The following is a 22,736-nucleotide window of genomic DNA, read 5'->3' on the forward strand; positions in this document are numbered from 1 at the left end:
GCGGGTGGCCGTGGACGCCCAGTCAGCAACCCGCAGCATGGATTCAGATTCCGGGGAGCAGAGCGAGGGGGAGCCCGTGACCGCCGCAGGTACCGAGGGGCCGCGACGGCCCAGCCTGGTGGGCTGGGGCTGGGGAGGAGGGGAGGCTGGGGCATGAAATCGGGAAGCCGATCCTCAGCAGCCGGACCCCTTCCCGGCCAGGACGACTGGCGGTTGCTCCGCGCCGTGAGTTTGCTTTGGGTCTTCCCCCAACCCCATTGCACTTGGGCGCGCGGGAGGAAGGGAAGGTGCATTCAGGGGTGGCTCTCCTTGCTGCCAGTCTCCTGCGGCGGGCTCTGGTCGCCCGGGCTGGGTGGGGGCGGGGAAGGGTTCGGGAATCCGCGTACTGTAGTTTGCTGCAGAGAGGGTTGCAACACATCTGCCTTTTGAAATAACTTTCCGAGCGCGGGCCCGGTCCTCGAACCTGGGTCGCCGGTACTGCGCTGCGGAGCAGGTGACTGGGTCCAAGAACGTGACTGGGGGCTCTGAGCAGAAAAGGCCTCGCGAGTGGATGGGGCAGGGGTCAAACCACATCTTGCAGCTGCGGTTCCCGAGGCTGCTAGGCGAGCCCGTGCACAGGCGCTCGTCCATCGCTGCCGCGCAGCCGGCAGAGAAGGTCCAGAAGGTCCCCGCGGACGAGTCCCGAACACAGACGCAGGGGCGCGGAGCCGGTCTTCTCCTTTAAGAGGCCCCACCGACTTTTCACAATCGATAGTTATTAAAGCAATAGGTGGAAATAGGTGGATGCTTACTTAGGGAAGAAAAAAAAAAAAAGAATGTCCTCCCCCGCCACTCCCTGATTCTGAGCAACAGGAGGAAGCCACCCACAGCCGTGGGTCGACTTGCCGCCGGGCTCTGCCCACCTCCACTGGCCCGCTCCGCCCCCCACCCACGGGTCTACGCACCTGGGACCGGCTCGCCCTCCGTAAGTGCCCACGGCTCCCGGCGCTCGTGCAGCTCTGAAGGTTAGCCCTGGGCCTGCAGTCCCGTGACCTGCGGGCTGGGACCCTCCTGTACAGACCGCGGCCCTGGCTAAGCCCCCCACTCTTCCCAGTGTCACACTAGAATACTGACGGTGGGGACCAAGTGACAGAAGTCACCATCATTCCAGCCGTGGGTGTAGGAAAGGGAGGTTCGGGAACCAAGCAGGACGGCGCCCTGTGTGTGTTATTAATACCCTTTCATACTCACAGCCCCTGGCCAGGCAGTTATTTTCATTTTACAAAGATTCCCATAGAGTAAAGGGCTTGCCCACGTCTCACAGCCGGAGTAGCCAGGACCTAGTGACGCCCTTCACCCTGCATCCGGCCCCACAGAGGGTGGCTGTGGCCAGCACCTTTGGGTGGGTGGGAAGGGTCAAGGCTGGCGGAAAGGAAATGCCAAGATGTTTGTATTTGAGGGTTCCTGTGTGTGTGCGAGAGCCACCTGCTTTGCGTAGGTATATGTGGATATAATTCATAAACATGAGCCCTTTGCATGTCTATATGTTTCTGTGACTATAAAGTGCTGAGATTTTGCTTCACAGGTGGCTTGTGGATCTCCTGTCATCATTTAAAAGTTCCAGTAGGTGTTTTGTGTGTATCTATTTCGAGAGCGCAAGCGGGAGGGAGACATTGACACTGACACTTAACTCTCTCAAAATCCCAAGAACAGCATTCTCTGTGCTACCCTGCCCAACCCTCCATCTCTTCTTCTGGTTGAAGTTAAGGGGTTGAGGGAGAAGGGGGAGGAGGATAAGGAGGCTTAGAGAAAGAGGAAGGAGGAGAAGCCGGGGGAGGGAAGAGTATCTTCAGAATCCCTGGTACTTCGGTGAAAGGGAAGGAAAAGAATTCTTCCGCACCTTGTTGTTTTCTCTCTCCAGCCTGCCCCAGTGTTTAATATCCCGGTTATATTCACGGTCCGTTTGTGTCAGAAGGCCTCTGTGTAGCTGACAGCAAACATCACTAAGGTCAGATGGACCCCATGAAGAACAGCGCAGCCCGCTCTCGTGAGCTGTCACCATTTGTTTGCGCCTTACTGTTTTCTGCAGTCACTTCTTTCTGCGTGTGCTTAAATCTCACAAGTCAAACATGTATTTTAATGTCACAAGCCATTCTGCTAAATGGCATTCAGTCTCACTCATTATATTCCGTCTTAAAGTATTCTCCTGTATGACAGTGCTTCAAAGCTGGATGTTAATTCACCACCTTGCTAGGGCTGCATCCTGTCAAATGGAAACCGTTGTTGCGGATTCAGATGCAGGTTAGATGAGAGGTATGTTCTCCTTAGAGATTGACCTTTGTCCCTACAAGAAACTTGACATTCATCCATGGACCTGTAGCTATGAAAGCTGAATGGGTGTAACTGAGAAGTACAGCAGAGTGGGACCTCTTGGAGAACTTATATGTGTGTGTGTATCTGCCTCACAGGGAATTGAGTCATAAAGGCTGTTTCCTCGTCCATGCCTTTCCATTTCCTGAATTTGTGGAAAAGCCCTGCCATAAGATGGACATTGTAAGGGTAAAAGGCTGGACTCTGGAACTGGACAGACCTGAGTTTCAGTCTCCACCTCATGGGCGAGTTATTTAACATCTCCAACCTCAGTTTCCCACTCTGTAAAATGGGGATAACAATAGTACCATAGGGGTTTATGAAGATTCAGTATAATAACACATGAGAGGTGATCCTGGTAATCATTTAGTAAATGGTAGCTGTTATTTTGGTTATTACCTGATTGGATTATTTGTTGTAAGACTATTGCTAAATAATGAACTCCAGTGTTTTAAAATATAAATGCATGTGTAAAACAATTAATGTTGCTGTTGTTATTATCACATTAATATAACTGCCTAAAGAGATTTGTTTTGTATTTTCTCCTTTTCAGTCTCTTGTTCATTCTCTCTTGTGTGTGCACATGTGTGTGTGCTTGAGGAAGTATTTTTAGTTTACCTCTTCTCATCTTCATCCATCTTCCAGCACAAGGCATGAGATGGGGATATTCCAACCTGCTGCTTTCACCAGCTTTTCCTACGCCTCTAGGGAAAGTTATAAAAAACAGAGAACCCCTTACTCAATCCACCTGCTAACCTGGAGATGAAAGCGTTTCTTCTTTCATGGTGCTTCAAGTGGAAGAAGAGGAGGCAATCCCCTGCCCTCCACCTCCCCTATTCCATTGGTAAACCTTTTCCCTTCAAGGTGGCAGGAAGCATAGGAGGTGCTCACCTTCCTCCCTGCCACTTTTGCCCATCATGGTCACCTTTCTAGTCACCTATTGGCAGAGGAGTAAGAAAATCTCCAAAGACAACTCACTTTTTACTGTACCACCTTCAAGAGACTCTTCCAAAGTTCCCCCCACTTTGTGCGTGCAGAGCAGATCTCTCATAGAGCAACACACTGCAGTGGAGGGGCGGAGGATGAAATTTGTCTCCATCTGCATTTTCTGTTTTTCAGGAAGCACAGAATGATGCTTCTATGTCATTCTGCTGCCTGCATTCTCCGCTGCCTTTCTATCATTTTATGGATCTTTCTATGATTAGGGAAGAGGCAAGGTTTATGGAACACTGGATTCTTTCCAGAGACCCAACTTGGCACTCTTTCTTTTGGCAAACCCACCATCCATCTCTCAGAAATCCCAGAGCTTGATGCATTCACTTGGGAGTTGTTAAGTCTTTCCTAAGAAGCAACAGGGGAGTAAACATTAGCGACGTCAGTTTTTTCCCCTTTCTGGCTTGGAAGATCAAGACAGCCCACCCAGCTGAGGGCAGATAAGCTCCTTCCTCCCACAACTAGATGGTCCAGGGCAATCCAGCTGATGGTGCCTTTGTGCCTGGGTCGGTGCTGCAGAAAAGCATTTCCATGTGATGGATTCAGAATACGGTAGGGGAACCACAAGAGAAAAACAGGACTGGGAAAACACCAGGCCCCTAACTCTGCCCTTCCTGTCTCTCTCCTCCCCTACATGCTCAGCTTGGTCCACGTGAACCAACTGAAGGAATGGATCGGATTCAATAGGATCCTGTTGAGGAGGTGGCAGGTGAGAGGGAAAGACATTCCAGGAGTCATACAACTTGTCTCAAAAGGCACAAATAAACAGGAAGGCAGCTAGAATAGAGGGCACATACTGGGGAGTTCTGGGAGATAAAGCTAGGTGAGTATAGGGAGTAAGTTGGTCTTGGCAGGGCCTCTGGAGCCCCCATGATTCTTGAGCAGAGATGTGACCAAATGAAAGCTGAGTTTTCAGAATGTACATCTGGCAGAGATGGACAGATGCAAGGTTTGCCTGGACTTGGCACCTCAACTCCCAGGGTATGGCCACAACATCAGAAAAGGTAGTGGCACTAAGGCAAGACAGAAGAGGAAGGGTGCAAATGGCATTTCAGAGAAATCAACAACAGAAGTTGGTGACAGATTGTACAAAAGCAGTGAAAGGAGAGGGAGAGTTGAAAGAGACAGTGGCATGTTGTGTTGGGTAACGTTCTCTGGAGGCAGGGAAATGCAGGAGACGGGCTCTGCCACCCCACAGACGCTCCCTCTTCCTTCAGGCACTTAGCAGTGATGTTTGGGGTAAAGGTTCTTTTCCCCTTTAGACAATAAGTTTCACAGGTGTATTGGTTTTGAGGCACTGTGAGGTTTGAGGGTTTGTTGATTCTCATTGCTAGGTTCCTTGCAGAGACTGTTTAGTAATCTTTCTCTACTGACAGATTGAAGATAAATAGGCTGGCCTGCTAAGGGCAAGGGCAGCCTGGGAATGATGTGCCGTTTGGCTATTAGTCATTTTCCCATTTCTTGTTCCTGTTTGTTGAAATTTGCATGGATCTCTGCCTCATCCACAGAGTAAGCTGTAGCTGCTTTGGGAGTCAGGACCTTGTCTTGTGCTTCTTTATGTTCCTGAGATTTTATGGACATAGTAAGTGAATGAGCATCTTGAGGAACCTCCTGAGAACTTTGTCCTAAAAGGCCAGACCAGCAGCCAGAAACCTGTCCTATAAAGTAGACAGGATGCCAAGGCTTTCCCTCAGTGTTTTGTTTTGTTTTAGTGTTTTAAGATTTCTTGTACTGTCTGGGACTCTGTGTTAGGAATTATGGGAAATGCAAAGAGAGATAAGGACACAGTTCACCCTGACCTCCAGGGCTTGACATTGGATGAGGAGACAGGGTATGTCTACTGATGACCACAGCCTAAGCCAGTGAATGAAGACTCCTCACCTCCCTTACCTGCATCACATCCCCAGTTATATCTCCCTTAACACCAGCCCTTCCTATTGCGTACTTTATGGTTATTCCTGTGCTGGACTGTTAGTTAGCTTCCTAAAGACAAAGACTGGGTCTTTTTCATCTGTATCAGCCCATGCCACCTATGTCCCCTAAACATAGTGGCAGGTTACTGGCTGGATAGGTGGGTGGGTGGATGATTGGATGGATGGTGTTGTGGGTTGGTTTGCTAGGAAGCAGACTCTGAGATGGAGGTCAGCAGCATGCACAAGGTTTATTTGGAACTTCTCTTGGAATTAATACCTGTAGAAGGCAAGGAAAAAAAAGGGGGAAGGGAAGGGAACAGGACTGGGCAGAGAAGCTGAGCTATCATGTAGACCCAACAACCTCAGCTGAGTCCATGGGAGCTCTGGAGCTAGAATGGCTCATCAGAACTATTCTGAGTTGGGGTGAGAGGCCAGGCCTTTATACCTTTACACCCCCAAAATAAGCAGTCATTAAAGGCAAGCCATTTCAAGGAACGAGGTATGACCTTGCGTGAGGCTGTTCCCTCCAGCCGAGGGCTTCTGCAGGTAGCACTACCAGCCACTTGTGGAGGAAGTCCTTCGTTCCTGAAGGGGGAGTCTGTGAAGCACATGGCAGTGGTCACCACAGGTGGCCTCCACAGATCTTTAGGACTGTTTACTAGGGATGGCAGGCCTGTCTACCAGCGGAGTTCAGGGGATAGTTATTGAACTGCAAACTTTGTCTAGACCTCTTTGGGGCAGTTTCAGTTGCCAGATTAAAGTGGCCATTCTAGACCTCATAGCTCTGAATCCAACTGTTCAATCCACACAGTCCAGTAGATGCCAGCTGATCAGCTGTTTTGTGTTCAGAGTGGTGCCAGGTGCTGTGATAGTATACAGAAATGCGCTTAGATGTGCTCCTGCCTTCCAGAGGTTTGTAGCCATATTGGGGAGAGAAAGCCCACCCCAAACTGGATTTGTAAAACTGGGCATCACCAGCAGTAAACAGTGCAGGATTTGGAGCATGGGGCAATGTGATTTGGAGTTCTAGTGGGAAGGCTTCTTGAGGTAAAGACTGAGTGTATATGAATATATACATGGAAAGCTCTATTTCCTATGTTATTTTTCTCTTAAAAAATACAGCACTTGCCTTTTTATTTGTCAACAAAGCTAAATTATAGTCACACTTTCCATTAGCACAGTTCCCTAACTGGTTCATTTCCCTCCAGCATTACCCTTGGCTCCCATTCGAATTCACATGTAAATCTCTATAAAGACACTACATAAATAACTTTGTTTTGTTTTTCAGTCACTTGGCTTCCAACTCTTCATGTAAAATGCCTGTGTAGGTGGTTGTTTGGGCTGTATTCTATACAAATATAGAAATAAAAGGATAGAGAAGAAGAATTTAAAAGACAAGTTTCCTCTAAAAATTCAATCCAAAAAATCACATAAGGAGAGCAAATATCCTCCCCATTGCCATATATATATCTTAAGGTATGCTAGAAAAATTTTATTACATATCAGAAATGCTCTTTTTAGGCAATGGCATGGGACAAATTCTGAGTCTGCTTTAGAACAATCTTCACGTTCATATTGGGTTTCCTAAGCATCCTTGCTTGGGAATAAATTTGAGCCTGTTCATGGAAAATCTACCAGTGTGCAGACTATAAAAATGGAAGGCTTGGCAGCACAGAAAGTGCTAGACACACCCTAATAGAAACCAATATTTTGTAACTCAGTTCTCCGGGAAAAAAAAGAGACACTTGGTGGTGTCCAATATTGCTTTAAACTGTTGAAAAACCACAGGGGCAGCCACTGGCTTCTAGGTTGTGTTTCAGAAGTAAAATGTGCTTTCTGGGAAAATATTCTGGCCATGAAAGGAAGCATGTTAGCCATATGTAGCTTCATGGAGACTCCTGGTTTATATTTTTGTAGTAGAAGCATCCAGTTTCACATGAGGGAGGAGATTCTGGAAGGAGCTGTTGCTAGTGAGCACACACATCCCACGCTCCTGATTTGGAGCCTGTGGGTTATGCTGGGAAGGTGGACAAATACAAAGTCAAATACAGGAGGTAGGTGAGGGGGGCCATCTGCCCAGCAGGCCTCTGTGGCAGCTCTTTCCTGCCACAATTGAGTCCTGTCTCCTTGGTTTCCTTTGGATAAGACTGAGAAAGTGAGGGTGGGAAGACTGGGATTGGGGGTTACAGGATAAGAGAAGCCAGGGTTTAAGAAGTTATGGGCCGAGTGCGGTGGCTCACACCTGTAATCCCAGCACTTTGGGAGGCTGAAGCAGGCGGATCACCTGAGGTCAGAAGTTCGAGACCAGCCTGGCTAACATGGCGAAACCCCATCTCTACTAAAAACACAGAAATTAGTTGGGCATGGTGGTGCATGCCTGCAATCCTAGCTACTCAGGAGGCTGAGGCAGAAGAATCGCTTGAACTCGGGAGGCAGAGGTTGCAGTGAGGCAAGATCGTGCCACTGCACTCCATCCTGGGCAAAAGAGAGACTCTGACTCAAAAAAAAAAAAAAGTTGTGGCAAAACAAGATGAGAAATAAGATGGCGTGATCCTTGCCAGCCCAAGGTCAGCCCCCAAGGGCTGTTACTGAACATAAAAGTATAATGATGTTTTACTTTTTTATTTATCCTATATTAATTAAGCACTTACAATGTATTCGGGACTGGGTTAATTGTTTATATGGTAGTTGATCCTTATACCAGCCTTCTGGGCTACGTACTATAAATAGCCCCAATTTATAGAACAGAAAACCAAACACAGAGAGGTTAAGTAACCTGCTTAAGATTGCACAGCTTCTCAGTAGATATGAAGCCAGTCTAACTCCAGAGACTCTTCTCTTGCACAGGTAGACTATGTAATTAGATTCATGGATGCCACCAGGCTGCCTTGCATCCCCCACACAGCCTCCACGGTGCCCAGAATCCTGACGCTTAGGCTGCCTCTGCTAGGTGAGGGCATTCTGCCTCCACAAAGGCCTGCTTTAAGCTGCAGACATTCCCTGCATTAACCCAGTAACAACATGGTCAAGGACTGGCTGACTCCGGCTCCAGATCAGGGGATGGTAAAGGGCGATCTGTGAGGGAAGATGGGAGAGTCACCACACAGCCACTGCTAAGGAGAAGGTCCTAGAAGGATGCTGCAGCCGTGGGCTTCTTCTGGATCACACGGGTCTGGTGGGAGAGGAGAGAAGAAGGTTTGAAAAGCAGAGTTAAGAGAGATACCAAAGTCAAGTACACCCTTTTTCAGAGTGTGCCTGAGCTGGGTCCTAAGCCCTTTTTTTCACCCCAGCATTTAGAATCATTTCAGATATACAATCCCCAGGACATGGTGACCAGCAGGACTTGAGGAGAGAAAATTCAAAAGGTGAGAGTACACATAGTGAAAAGAACTTGACATTCAGAGCTGGATGACTCAGGTTTGTGTTTCAAGCATTGTCGCTTAGTTATTGCTTGTCAGTAACATTATTTTCTGACAAAAAAAGTGCAAGCTCATGGTAGAATATGTGAAAACAGTACAAAGAAGAAAACTAGATTGAGCGCTAAGAGAAGACTGCACTCTTCCAAGAAGGTGGTCCAAAAGCAATTAGAAAAAAGATGTGAGAGCTTTATTTAGGGAGAGGGGAGGGTTTAAAAAGAATGAGAGTCCCGTTTCTGAAATGTTGACCTGGGATGCTAAAAACATTTTGTTCCACTGCCAGGCAGTGTTAGAACAAGAACTGGAGGCCAGATCCCATGGTTTCTTTGTGTTTACCCCAAAACATAGGTAATTAAAAAGAAAAAAAAAAAAGGATCAGAGAGCTATTCCAGGTATTGAGATAGCAAAAGGACTTTTGCTCTTTTTCCTTCTGACGCCTTCTACTGTGTTCTTGCCACTCCCTCCCATCACCTGCATTTCCTTTCTTAGGTTTCTCCATCCTGGGCCCATTTGCCACAGGTCAGACCAGCACAGGCCCACGCTAGCACGTTGCCCAGGGGCCTCCTTCCCTTGGGTCAGGCCCACTTCTCTTTCTGAGTCAGAAGAGCCCTCCACAAAGCCCTCAGAAGATAAGTGCTTTTTTTTTTTTTTAAATACTTGAGAGGCATTTGGTAGGTTTTACAGATGTCCAGGGACAATTGCAAAGGTTAATTTACTTTGAGCTTAAATAGCTACTAGCTTCAAGAAAAGGTTTATTGACCACTAGTTCTCCAATTACATTTTATCTTTCTTTAGATTGATTTTTTTATTATAAAGAAACTGGCATGTTTGTTCATCCATGTTAGGTCGCTCTACCTTTAGGATTTAACTTCATAATTCGCTGAGTCAAACAAGGCAGGCAGAGCTAAATTTATATAGGGTCAACTTTTAGAGAGCCCACAGCAGTATCTGGTAGGTATTAAACCTGAATTTTTGTGGCTCTGTTTTGTTTCTAACTTATCTGTGTATAATCCTGGTTTCCCTGTACCCTTCTTCAGTTGCTCCTCCTGCATCCCTCATTAATATCTTTTTCCTACCTGTGTTCCCTAAGATGGAGCTCTTGCCTTGCTTTTTTCTGACAAAATACTTTCTTTTAGAAAAGACCATCTGTTCTTATAACAAAAGCTGTAAGCTTTTGGGAAGCTAAAGACTCCCAAAGTTGTACTCTAGCCCAGTCTTCTCTCCTGAGCAAGAATCCTGTCTTCTAAAGGCCCCAGACCCCTCCTCCTTACTGTTTAGGAGACACCCCAACACACCCACATCCAGGCCATCACCTTTCCCTCACTTTTTCCCAACTCTGCTGGTGGCCTTGACAGCCACCAAGTCACTCAAAGTTAAAAGACTGAAATCATAGAACAGTGAAATCTCCTCCACACATGTTCTCATAGCAAAACCATGACATGGATAAAGCAAGTATTACCATTCCCAGTTTACAGATGAAGAAACAGATGCAGAGAGATTAAATTATCCCAATCACAAAGTAAATGGCAGACTTTTGCTATTTAAAACTGTCCGGGGTGAGGGCAGAAACAAACCTAAATAAACAACTTGAATATTCAGTCAAATATTTATGGAATGATTAAATATATGACATTTCCACACAGTGGGATATTATTCAGATGTTAAGGAAAGTTAATTTGAAGAACATTTGATGATATAGGGAAATGTTCACATTATAACATTGTCAAAGAAGGTTCAATAATCTGTGATCCCTGTTTTGCTGTATGTACATGTATACATAAATGCGCATATACACACCCACCCCATACATATGCCCCTTTGTATATGGAGAAGGGGAGAAATCTCCCCTCACATTCACACACATAAACACTTGAGATTTTTTGTTAATGCTAGAGCAAAATAAGCCACTCTGTGATGAGTGTATAGGTAATTTTAATTGTCTTCTTTGTACTCTTCCAGATTTGTCTTCAGTGAGTACATGCAGCTTTCAGCTGGTAATTTGTTTTTATAAACAACAGCCAAGTGAGCTGCAGTGCCTGTTCCCCAGCTTATCCTCCTGCAGGCTTGTCCCAGGCCCCTCCATCCTCTCCCTTGAAACTTGCTCTTCCATCAATTCCCTATGTTCCTCTTCCCCCTAGAGCAGTCCTCTGTGGCCCCCTCACTGGCTCTGCCCAGCCCCCTACCTGGGGTGATCCAGCCTTCTGCCCTGCACACCCCCTGCCCTAGCCTCAGCCCATGCTTTCTCTGGTGCCCCCACCACCATCACCACCTCCTATTCTGAGCGCACCTGGCCTAGCCTTTGTGGGCCTCTATGCCATGAACAGAGGGTCAGAATAGTTAATGAGCTTGTAAATATGAGGCCTACAGACTGACCGAGGGCACTGCAGCCTCCCAGTCTAAATGCACCTGTGGGTGAGCCTATGGATTCAGCCATCTTGGCTGTCTTGAAACTCAGCGTCACTGCTGCTCACTGGCTGGCAGGAGGTCCAACTGGCAGCTCTGACCCGCGTGCCCTCTGCCACCCTTCCTCTGTCCTTGACCTCTATCCCAGATATGAGTGACGTTCACTTCCCACATTTTCATTTACCTATACTAATTTTGTGTTTTTATTACTTTTTAAATTAGAGGGGGAAACAAGGACATTTAAAAGTCTTTTATAACAGGATTGTTAGCTTTTAGGAGGTATTGGTGTGCCACCACCACTGTTAGTCCATCGTTCCAAAAAAATTTATTATTGAGGAGTGGTATAATACTAAATATAATGTGAATCTATTTCTGAAGGAATTAGACTGAAATTTAATTGAGGATTCCTTATGCATCTTGAAGCTAAAATTAAGAGCTCATACGGTGGTCCCAGAATTCCTTACTCCCCTCTAGCCTCCCAAGCAGAGGAAGCCCAGTCAGGAAGCTTCTAGAAAAGGAAGTGTGCACCATTTAGATTCACATTTAACAGAGTTTTTAACCCAGTTTTAAATTAGCCCCAATCACCCTTAATAGTTGGTATTCCCCATCAGCCAGGATTTTATCTATCTTTATTTACTTTCTTGGTTTATATTATGAAAAATGATTTATCCTTACTCCTTTTCAGGTATAAGAAGTCAGGTGCCATGTAATGATATTTTGGACGTGATAGTAGTCCCTAAGCTTACAATGGAGCTGAAAATTCCTTGCACTTGATGATGTTTTGATGATCTTGACCCTTTGTAGGCAGAGACTAATGTATGTGTTTTTCTTAGTTTTTAACAAAAAAGTTTAAAAAGTAAAAAAAAAAAAAAAATTAATAGAAAAAAGCTTATAGAATAAAGATAAAAATGAAAAAATATTTTTTGTACAGCTCTGCAATGTGCTTGTGTTTTAAGGTGTTATTACAAAAGTCAAAAAGTTTTTTAAAATTTAAAGTTTATAAAGTAAAAATGTTTCAGTAAGCTAAGGGTAATTTATCACTGAAGAAAGAAAAATGTTTTTTATAAGATTAGTGTAACCTGGGTGTAAAGTATTGATAAAGTCTATAGCAGCGTACAGTCATGTCCTGGGCTTCCACATTCACTCTCTACTCACTCACTGACTCACCTGGACCAACTTCCAGTCCTGCAAGCTCTATTCATGCTAAGTGCCTTAGAGAAGTGGACCATTTTTTATCTTTTATACTGCATTTTTACTGTACCTAATACATGTTTAGATATACAAATACCATTGTGTTACAGGTGCCTACAGTATTTAGTACAGTAACATGCGGTACAGGTTTGTAGCCTAGGAGCAAAAGGCTGTACCATGTAGCCTAGGTGGTAGTGGGCTTTACCATCTAGGTTTGTATAAGTATACCATATGATGTTCACACAATGGCAGAATCCCCTAACAATGCATGTCTGAGAACGTAGCCCCATCAAGTCACTCATGACTCTATGTTGACTATGCTTTTTCACCCTTCCAGAAAACTCCCCTTATTAAGAAAAAAAAAAAAATCACTCTTTCTTAGTTTTCAAGTTGAAAGCAGGAAAGTTCCCTTATTTAGTGCCTTTATGAAGGAGCCGTCTTTTCTTATTATTTGCAAGTGAGTGACTATGACCACTGCGATTTTAAAAGGAATGTGAAAGGGAGAATGATTGAGTTAGGAGTAAATTGTTGGACAAAGGGAGCATTGTGCCCAGAATGATGGATAGCTCATCCTAAGACCAGCAAGCGTGGTAAGCAGGTAAGCACAGGGGCTGCTACCAACCTGGATTTCTCCTCATCCTGGGAGGGAGGTCAGTGATGTGCCAACACTCAGGGAATGGATGAGGAGGCCTGTTTCCACCCATTCTTAGTGTTTTGCTTTGTTTTCTGTTGTGTTGTTGTTTAAAAAACTATGTAAAAAATAGCTCTGCCAAATTGTCGTAACCCAATGGGAGTGACTGAGGTCTGAGCAGTGTGTGAAGAGGGTGGAGGTTGGTGCTGAGACAGCACACAGGTGGAATCAAGGCCACATGAGGGCCAAGAGCAGCTGGTCAGTGTTTTAGGGAATCATGGGGCACGTGACAGGAGTGCTGTAGGACAAGTCCATTCTCTCATGAGTCATTGAGTCCTGTCATGGCTGCCCCCAGCTTTCTTGGGCCCCTCCACCTGGAGGGTAGCAGCTCTTAAGCTCAAAGAACCTAAAACTTCCAGAAAAGCAAAGCTGGGCTCCCCCATGGGCCCTACTCATCTTGTCTACACTCTAGAACCTCAATTTCTCCTCCTGACTTCGCCCTGTCCTCCCCATCTCCCTGGTCCCAGCTCTCTGCCTTACCTGGGATGTCTTCCCTTCCCTGACCCATCTCAGGCCCAGATGCTCCTCTCCGTTTCCTCTGCCTTGGGCCCCCACCCACCCCCAGAAGCCCTTCTGAGTGCTAGAGGGACTAAGGCAGTGAAAAATCCAAGTCTTATGGCCATTCCTGGAGTCGAGTCACGAAGCAAAAATCTTAAAAGCTTCCAGAGAGAAAAAAACAGGCCCTTACCAATGTATACTAGTTTTCTAAATAGCAACACTGAACTTTAGACAACAGTGATGCCCTGCCTTTGAATTCTCAAGGCAAATGATTTCCAACATAGAGCTCTGGACCAAGGTAAACCATCCATCAAACGTGTGGTTGGAATAAAGTCATTGTATGAAATGTTAGATCCCCAAAAATGACTTTATCATGTCCTCTTCCTGAGATAGCTGCTTACTTAGGAGGCAGCCAACTGAGGCCCCCAGGCCAAATCTGGCCTGCCACCTGTTTTCGTGTTTACGTTTTTAAGTACACCTTACATGGTTATTTATACCTTACATGGTTATTTAAGTACCTACACAATATTCTCTATTTTGCCTTTTTCTCCTTTACTCTCTGGCTCTTTAAGGCAGTATGCTGATACCTGTGCTGGACCAAGTGCTCCACTGAACCGAGGACTAAATTAAGAAAAAGGAGTCATGAGATCCAAGAAACAGGAGATGGACACAAGAGAGAAGGGGTAAAGAACGAAGGGAGGACCCACGTTGACTGCCTGTGTCAGGCATAGAGAAAAACATGCCCAGAGTTGAGTTGGGGGACAGAGGGCTGCCAGACATGTTTTCAAGAAAAAAAAAATGGGAACAGTTGATTAGTTGATGTGTTTGAACCTGTTGAGAAGAACTTTCTATTCTGCTAGGAACTTTAGGAGTGAATTGGCACTAGACAGATAAAAAACTAACCAGGAGATTAAAAAGTAGTGTTTAACTCCTGGGAAAACAAGATGAATAAGAAAGGAAATGCTGGCATGGAAGTCATAGGACACTACATGACTTGGCTATGAATGATAGCTAAATCATAGTAATGTCATCACTGAAGTTTGATTTAACCAAATGTTGAAAGAGAAGCAAATTGGAAGGTGGAAGGAGAAATGAATGGGAAAGAAAGCTAAGTTTTCACCTTCTATAGTAGAAAGTTAAAAGCAAATAAAATCAAGAATTAACAGTGTACACATGTAACTTAAATATAGAGAAACAGCTAAAATAGTTTAAAGTGTTTTGTCTGTAAGGAGCTAGCATCAGAGGTGTGCTGGGGATGCTACATTTTGTTATAAGCCTCCCTCGTAGAATGACTTTTCTTTTTTTCTTTCTTTATTTTTTTATTTTTATTTATTTATTTTTATTTATTTATTTATTTATTTTTTTTGAGACAGGGTCTTGCTCTGTCACCCAGGCTGGAGTACAGTGGCATGATCATAGCTCACTGCAGCCTCGAACTCCTAGCCTCAAGTTAACCTCCCACGTTGACCTCCAAAGTGCTGAGATTATACGCATGAGCCACCATGCCCAGTCTGATTTGACTTTTTAAATAATTGTACCCTATATTACTTTGAAAATAACTTTTTTAAATAAAAAGAAAAGGAGTGACAGAGCAACCTGGTGAGTGATGTGGCAACCATGCCCAGGTGGGAGTGTCTCAGGCCCCTGGTTGGAGGACATGCCAGCTCCCATTATCATTATTGCTCCTGACATGAGCGTGAATGCATTTCAATAAAATGTCAAGAGTGAGAGCCATGCATTCAAGCAATGAATATTCTCTGTTTCAGTCCCTGGCTACAGTTGCCCAGATAAATAAGCTTTGGTCCCTGCCTTCAAGGAGTTCACAGAGCAGTGGGTGATAAAATTCCTCATCCAGCTAGTGGATGATTGATTGCTCCACAAGGTGATAAGTGACAGGGTAGGTGATTGCAAAAAGAAATTGCCTAGAAGTCAGAAGTCATTCAAATGGAGCCCTGGAAACTAAGCAGGAATTGAACTGGGAAGAGAGTAAGAGGTCAGTGTCCCAGCACAGGGACAGAAAATGCAAAGGTGCAAGGTGACCCAGGCCTGGTGCAGGTGAGACCTGCCTGTGGCCTGGAGCCAGAAGCTTAGGGTTTGTAGAGGGTGAAGAGAAGACAGATGTCAGTTCAGTGGCCTGGTGTGCCATGCTAAAGAGTTGTCTGGGCTCTGTCTTGAAGTTTATGGGAATCCCCTTGAGGCCCTTTCTAGAGGAGCAGCATCATCAAAGCCTGCTGTCAGCCTGGTGTGGAAAATAGAACAGTAGCTGGGGTAGAGAGATGAGCAAGGAGACAGACGAACATTCGGGGAAGAAACCATAAGTGTCTGTACTGAGGTAGCAAGAGAGAGGCAGAGGAAGGCAGGTGCATTTAAAGACATCACAGAGTCAGAGGCCTCGTTAGATATGAGAGGTGAGGGAGAGAAATAAGGCAAGGATGGTCCCCAGGTTCTTGTCCGGACACAGGCCGGTGGCAGAGTCACATATAATACAAGGAGAAGACTTCAGGAGGGTTGGAGAAAGGAGCTGAGAGAAATATTGAATGTGGAGGGGGAGGGATCTGTGGGAATCCAGGTGGAGAGATCGGGCAAGCAGTTATGGATGGGAGAGTCCCCTGGACCAGGGAACATATGGGGCAGGAGTCAGTCCATGGGACAGGGGTGGCATCTCACACTTGGGGAGTGTCTAGCAAGAGAAGAGGACCCTGAGTGAGCTCGGGAGGACACCCAGACATGAGGCATAGACAGAGGAGGAGGAGGCCTGGAGGAGGCTGAGGAGGGCCAGGAGAGGTGGGGTTAGGAAAGCGAGACCAAGAGAGGGTCCCCTGCTGCTGGCGGCCAGGTAGGCCGTGTGTATCAGGGCTGCCCTCGGCGTTCCAGGATTACAAGTAGTTAGCATATCTGCCCCCAGAAACAGCCTTTAGAACCCCTACTTATATGTGTGACAACCAAAAATGCCCTCCCATGTTTCCAAACACCCCTCAGGGCCAATTACAAGACCATCTGGTGACCTTGGTGAGAGCGGTTACCATTGAGTCTGTGGTGAAAGCCAGGGAGGAACAAAACCACAGCGCCTCTGTCCTGCCGTGACCATTCCTTCCTCAGGCCTCTTCCGGGGCTGCCCAATCACTATTTATTTTTTGAGGTTTAAATGTATATTATTGAGTTCCTAGCACACGTCAGGGACGCCACGGTGAACACAACAGTTAAGGTGATGCAGAAGTTTTTGCTCCTTGGTTCATCTAAAACCGGGTTCTCGTCACATGACCAGGAAAGATGAGGCCCGTAGACACTTTGAAAGGTGAGGGGAGCAGAATGTATTAAAAGAAAGCTCTCAGCTTAAAAAATAAGAGGTCCTGCTAACAGGCTTCCACCTCAGACTGAATTCCAGGCCAGCACACTCGAGCTGAAGAGCCCAAGCTCCTCCCCCTGCCCAAGGCGCGAAATCCCGATGCTCCGCCCCCGTTCCCCCAGTGCGCATGTGCGCGTTGTTTCGGCGATAAGCTGGCGGGGAAGGGCGGGCAGACGGGCTGTTCTCTCTCAGGGTTGCGGGTTTCATCCGGGACTGGCCGTCGGGTCTTTCAGCTTTCAGGCCGTTTTAGGCTTGAAGGGGGGTGTTTTGCCAGGGACCCCTTGGCTATCTCCTGTCTCTATCAAAGGTCTCCTCTCTCGGAACTGCCAGGGAACAAACAATTGAAGCCGGGTGTGGGTTCCTTGACGAGGCCCCCTTGCAGAAGATGGGAGCTGGGTGGGCAGCAGGGCGTGCTTGGCTTAGGGAGGAGTTGCGCTGAGCAAAACGGGATGAGAGGCTGGGGAGACAGGCCAGGGCAGTTGGGATGTGGGACCAGCGGGAAGAGCTGGCCTTGAGGTTTTGGACACGAGTCCCACCCACAGCTGCGTCAAAACAGGGCAGCCTGTCGGGGCCAGGGGCCTGGGGGTCCTGGCAGTCTGTGGTTTGGTCTGTGGGCGCTGAGGCCAACACAGGAAGAGGCCTTAGGGAGAACCAGCATGACGCCTGCTGACCGCACGCTCTGTGGCGACCACAGGCCAAGAGCTGACAGGAGGCTGAGGGCTAATGGAGGAGTCAAGAGCCCCAGGAAAACAGGGGAGGGAGCAGCATTTTGGAGGGAAGCCACAGATGGGGAAAGCTGGAGGCTCCAATGTCGATGCCCCAGGTGTTACAGAGTGAGAAAGAAGCAGGAGAATTCCATTTATGAAGAATGGCGGGAGCAGAACCGGGGGGAGGGAAGCGGGGGAGGGGCGGCAGGAATCCAGCGCGGGAGAGGAGGAACGCGGAGGACCCTCCACAGGCATCAGCGCACATCTGATGCGTGCCCAGATGATGACAAAAATTCAATTTATCATACTTAAGGGGTTACTATTAGATTGAGAAAAGAAAGCAAATTAGCAGAATCTTCTAGTCTGCTTTCTCATTTAACAGACCCAGCAACCAATAGGTAAAGAGATGGGCGCATGGCACACAGTGAGTGCGCTGGGGGTGGCAGGGGCAGGGCAGGGCTGGAGGCTGGGCTCTCTCTTCCACTTCCTGCTGCTGGCTCAGTGGCAAAAGTCAGGACCAGGGCTGGGCTCTCTAGTTTTCCCTGTATCCGGGGAGTTAGCTACTCCATGGATATACTCTGGCATCTTGATTGTGCGAGACAGCCATTCTCAGCATCTTTGAGTGACCACACCTGGTGATTTGATTGGAAAACAGTGAAACCTTTTGGTGGTACTATTTTATATTACCATGAAGTATAAAGAAGTAGAAAAAATTGTATTCTGAGCGATTTGTGGCCTTAGAGTTTAATTTAGAAAGGAAACCTGAGAGAAAGTCACATTTCTGAGAAGCTTCCAGAAAGTTAAACCTCCACAGCTAGTTGGCCCCTCCCGTTATGTCATGTGAATGGGATTCCCCCTGGACTCAGAGTGGTTCCATCACAGTAGCGGTCCCAGCAGAGCTTAGGAGCCCAACCTCAGGAGATCTTGCGAGTGTCATCCCACCTCCCATCTGCTAACAACATCCCTCAACACTGTCATTCCACAGGCCAGATATTGACCATGACATTAAAAATGTGGCTTGACATGTCTTAAATCCGTAAACAAAACCAGTTTTACTACAGAATGTATGTAAGGGAGCTTATAAGCAATATATTACATGTCCCTTTCCTGCTGTTCCGCATTCAGATTGACTGAAAGCCAAAAATGTCATTGTTCAGGATTCATATTTCACTAAAAAAAAATCAAGTAGAACATTGAGGAAGCCGTAATGCTGTCTGCCAAATCATCTCCCATCCAGAAGTACCTTCTGGTTTCTTCTCCCTCATGTGTTCCGACCTCTCAAGTACAGCTAACAGTTTGTCTGGTTGTTGTTAAGCTCACTAAGCTGAGGGTTTACATGTTACTACATTAATTAATTAGAGCACCTTCCAGTAGCCTCAGTCCTTTAGGTTTAAATACCCACTGCCACAGGCCATGTTTTGTTTCTTTTTTCCAAGATAGACTGGAGTTTCTTCCATTTTATTGTTTTGCACATTTTAGGTTCTGCATCCATACTCCAAAAATTACAGCATTCCAAAGACTGACATTTTTATTGCATTAGGCTGTTTACTAATTTCACATATTACCGTGTTGGCATGCTCCCATGGCTCTGAATGTGGCATCCTACTGGTGTCCTTGTTAGCAGTCTGGTGTTCTGAGCCTGAGTTCTTGGGTGCCTGCCGTGGTGGAGAAAGTTTGGGAGCTGCCAGCGGAGAGAGAGGATTACCCAGAGAGACAGAACGTGGACTGTGCTATTCCAATGCCCGACAGCTCCTGAGTATATTAAAATAGCTCATGAGTGTGAAGGGGTGTAAATGGGGAGGCTCCGGGGGTGGCAGGAAGGAGGGGTGCTGCTGTCGCGGAGAGAGGGTTTACTGCTGGAACTGAACACTGAGAGCATTGTGGGTGATCCTTCTGGCCCCCAGGCAATGCTGCTGTTGTTGGGGCAAAGACAGGCAGAACCCAAGTGGGCCAAGCAGGTAGCTCCATATGAAAGGCAAAGGGTGGACCTTGTGCTCAGTTCAGAAGGCATTTGAGTAAATTCAGTTCCACCTGCACGTTGTGAATATGCACCTCCTTCCAGGTGTGGGTCCTGAACTGATAGAATCTGAGCCTTAAAGAATAAGAACAAACATGCTAAAATCATTCATTCAGTCATTCATTTACTGAGACATATCTACAAGACATATACTGAGCAACTTCTACATAGTAGGCACTGACCTGCTTATGGGGATTCACAGGTCTTCTGAGCATCAGTCCCTAAGAACTCAGCACCAGATGCGGAAAGTGGAGGGCCAGTCGCAGTGCAGCACAGGAACAGGGCTACTACCGAGCTGGGTGTGAGGGCCAGCCTCCCCAACAAGAGGGACATAAGGGTTGGCCAGGGGCTCATGGTGGGAGGGGACCTTCAGCTGCAACAAACAACCTGTCAGCTGTGCTTCTGCAACCTGGGCAAGGGTCCACTGGTTTCAGCTATGGTACAAGAGAGTCAGGGCATGGTTGGCAGCCAGGGCAGCACCCTCAGGGAAAACCGGCTTGATTTCTGGTACTCTTTGGCTGTCATTTTGACTATTTCAGCCAGTTGGGTTAGGGCAAAACCGTTTTTGTGAAGAGTTGAGCCTCCTTTTGGCTTTGAATTGGGCAAGCAGGCGTCTGGTAGGAGAGATGGGATCCGGTGGGCAGAGCCAGAGGTCTGTTCATGGAACTCCTCTTCAGTGTTTCCTGCCACTTTGTTACTTAGGAAGGAGCATTAGAAGGGAATCTTACCATGTGCCAATAGGCACCCTTTTCCCCAACAGGCAGCCTGCTGCTAGGTTGTTACTTTCTGCAGATATTTCATAGCAAAAACTGGAAGCAGTTTGAAACCTACCAAGAGGGGACCAGTAGAGAAAATGGTGGCATGTGCTATTGTCAAAAAACAATGATACAGTACATTTGTTGTCATGGAAAGATACCCTCAGAATGTTGAGTGAAATGCAGGCGAGTTTTACTAACACTGTCAAAAAACAGTTAATCGCCACCTTACATAAACACTCTCAGACATAGAAAAAGAAGGAAAGCTACTCAATCCGTTTTATGGGACCAGTCTTCTCTGGCATCAAAATTTGACAAAGATAGTACTATGAAAACGTTGTAGACCAATCTTACTTTTGAGCATAGTTGCAAAATGCAATATTTACTAATAGAATTCATCAGTATGGTAAATGCATATGCATCATGACCAAGTAGGGCTTATCCTGGGAATAATGATGATTTAAATCAAAAAGTCTTTGAATAATTGGTTAAATTTACGTATTAGAAGAGATAAATTATATGATCATCTCAGTGGATACAAAGTGTTTGCTAAAATTGGATACATTTCTACTTAAAAGCAAACAATGCCTTAGCAAAATAGGAATAAAAGGAAGATAACTTGATAAGGGGTATCCGTCAAAACCCACAGCAAACATTGCATACTCAGGGAAATTTTAGAGACAGTCCTGTTAAAGTTAGGAACAAGACCGGGATGCCATGTAATGCTATTCAACACTGTGCTGGATGTTTCTACCGGTGTTATTAAGCAGGGAAAAGAAATAGTGGGTCAAAGAAAACAATCATTTTGTGGAGGCAATGGTGTCTACATTAAAAAGTCCAAGAGATGCTATATAAAATATATTAGAACTCATAACAGAGCTCAGCAAAATGTCTCAATTGGAGATAAGTATACAGGGATCAGTTGGGTTCCTATGCATCATTAATAACCATTTAGAAACTGTAATAGAAAAAAAGTAACAGCAGCAACCAAAACTATAAGGTAGCTAGAAGTAAATCTAATGAAAGATATGCAAGAGCTTTATGGAGGGGACTGTAAACATAATTGAGGGACACAGAAGGAGATATGATTAAATGGAGAGACATGTCATGTTAACGGAGAGGAAGATTCAGTATCATAAAGATACCAGTTTAGGCTGGGCGCAGTGGCTCACGCCTGTAATCCCAGCACTTTGGGAGGCCAAGGCAGGCAGATCGCCTGAAGTCGGGAGTTTGAGACCAGCCAACCCCATCTCTACTAAAAATACAAAATTAGCCAGCCATGGTGGCGCATGCCTGTAATCCCAGTGACTCAGGAGGCTGAGGCAGAAGAATCACTTGAACCCAGGAGGTGAAGGTTGCGGTGAGCCAAGATCACGCCATTGCACTCCAGCCTGGGCAACAAGAGCAAAACTCCATCTCAAAAAAAAAAAAAAAGATACCAGTTTACTTCAGATTAACATAGAGTGCTCATGGCATTTGATCATATGATCCTAAAATTCCTGTGGAAGAATAAAGGCAAGAATAATCAAGACAGTTTCTAAGCAGAATAAAGTGAGGGTGAGGGGGGCACTTCCCTTTGATCTATCATGACTTATGAGTTATATTAAGAAAACTTGGTTTTTGTACTGAAATAGACCAATGGAACAGAGTAAAAAACTCAAAAACAGATCTATGCAATATAGAAACCTGATACGAAAAGAAGGGGCATACCAGATAGGTAGCAGAAGGATGAACTATTCAATAAATAGAATAAATTGTGGGGAGAAAAAGATTCCCAACCTCATGCAATATGTACAGATAATTTTCAGATTGATTAAAGACCTAAATGTGAAAAACAAAACCTTTAAACCTCTGGAAAATATATGATTATCTTTTATCACCTCATGGCAAGAGAAGAATTTTTAAAATGAGATACAGAAACCACCAACCATCAAGGAAAAGATTGATAAATTAGACTATTAAAAATTTAGATTTCTGGCCAGGCGCAGTGGCTCACGCCTGTAATCCGAACACTTTGGGAGGCTGAAAGGAGGCGGATCACCTGAGATTGGGAGTTCGAGATCAGCCTGACCAACGTGGAGAAACCCTGTCTCTACTAAAAATACAAACTTAGCCGAATGTGGTGGCACATGCCTGTAATCCCAGCTACTCAGGAAGCTGCAGCAAGAGAATCGCTTGAACCCGGGAGGCAGAGGTTGTGGTGAGCCAAGACCGTGCCATTGCACTCCAGCCTGGACAACAGAAGTGAAACTCCGTCTCAAAAAGAAAAAAAAAAAATTTAGCTTTCTATATCACTAAAGACATGATAATAAAGTTAAAATGTAATGCTACAGACTGGGAGGAGATAGTTGCCACCCCTGTGATCAGCAGAGGCTTAGAATCATAAACAAAATATACAAAAAAAGAAAAAGATATATAATTCAACTGAAAAAATGAGTAAATTATATGAACAAGCAA

The 22,736-nt window shown here is 45.8% G+C and overlaps 1 protein-coding gene across 1 annotated transcript in view; it reads left to right on the forward strand.

Moving 5' to 3' along the window:
- Positions 1-22,736, forward strand: part of TNFAIP8L3 (tumor necrosis factor, alpha-induced protein 8-like 3) — a 47,950-nt gene that overhangs the window by 10,225 nt on the left and 14,989 nt on the right. The window contains exon 4 of the mRNA XM_011995750.1: positions 1-89. This exon is cut by the window's left edge and continues 2 nt beyond it. Within this exon, the coding sequence (XP_011851140.1) occupies positions 1-89 (89 nt within the window). The remainder of the gene's footprint in view (positions 90-22,736) is intronic.

Source organism: Mandrillus leucophaeus, unplaced genomic scaffold (assembly GCF_000951045.1).
Source record: "Mandrillus leucophaeus isolate KB7577 unplaced genomic scaffold, Mleu.le_1.0 Scaffold497, whole genome shotgun sequence".
Lineage (NCBI taxonomy): Eukaryota > Metazoa > Chordata > Mammalia > Primates > Cercopithecidae > Mandrillus > Mandrillus leucophaeus.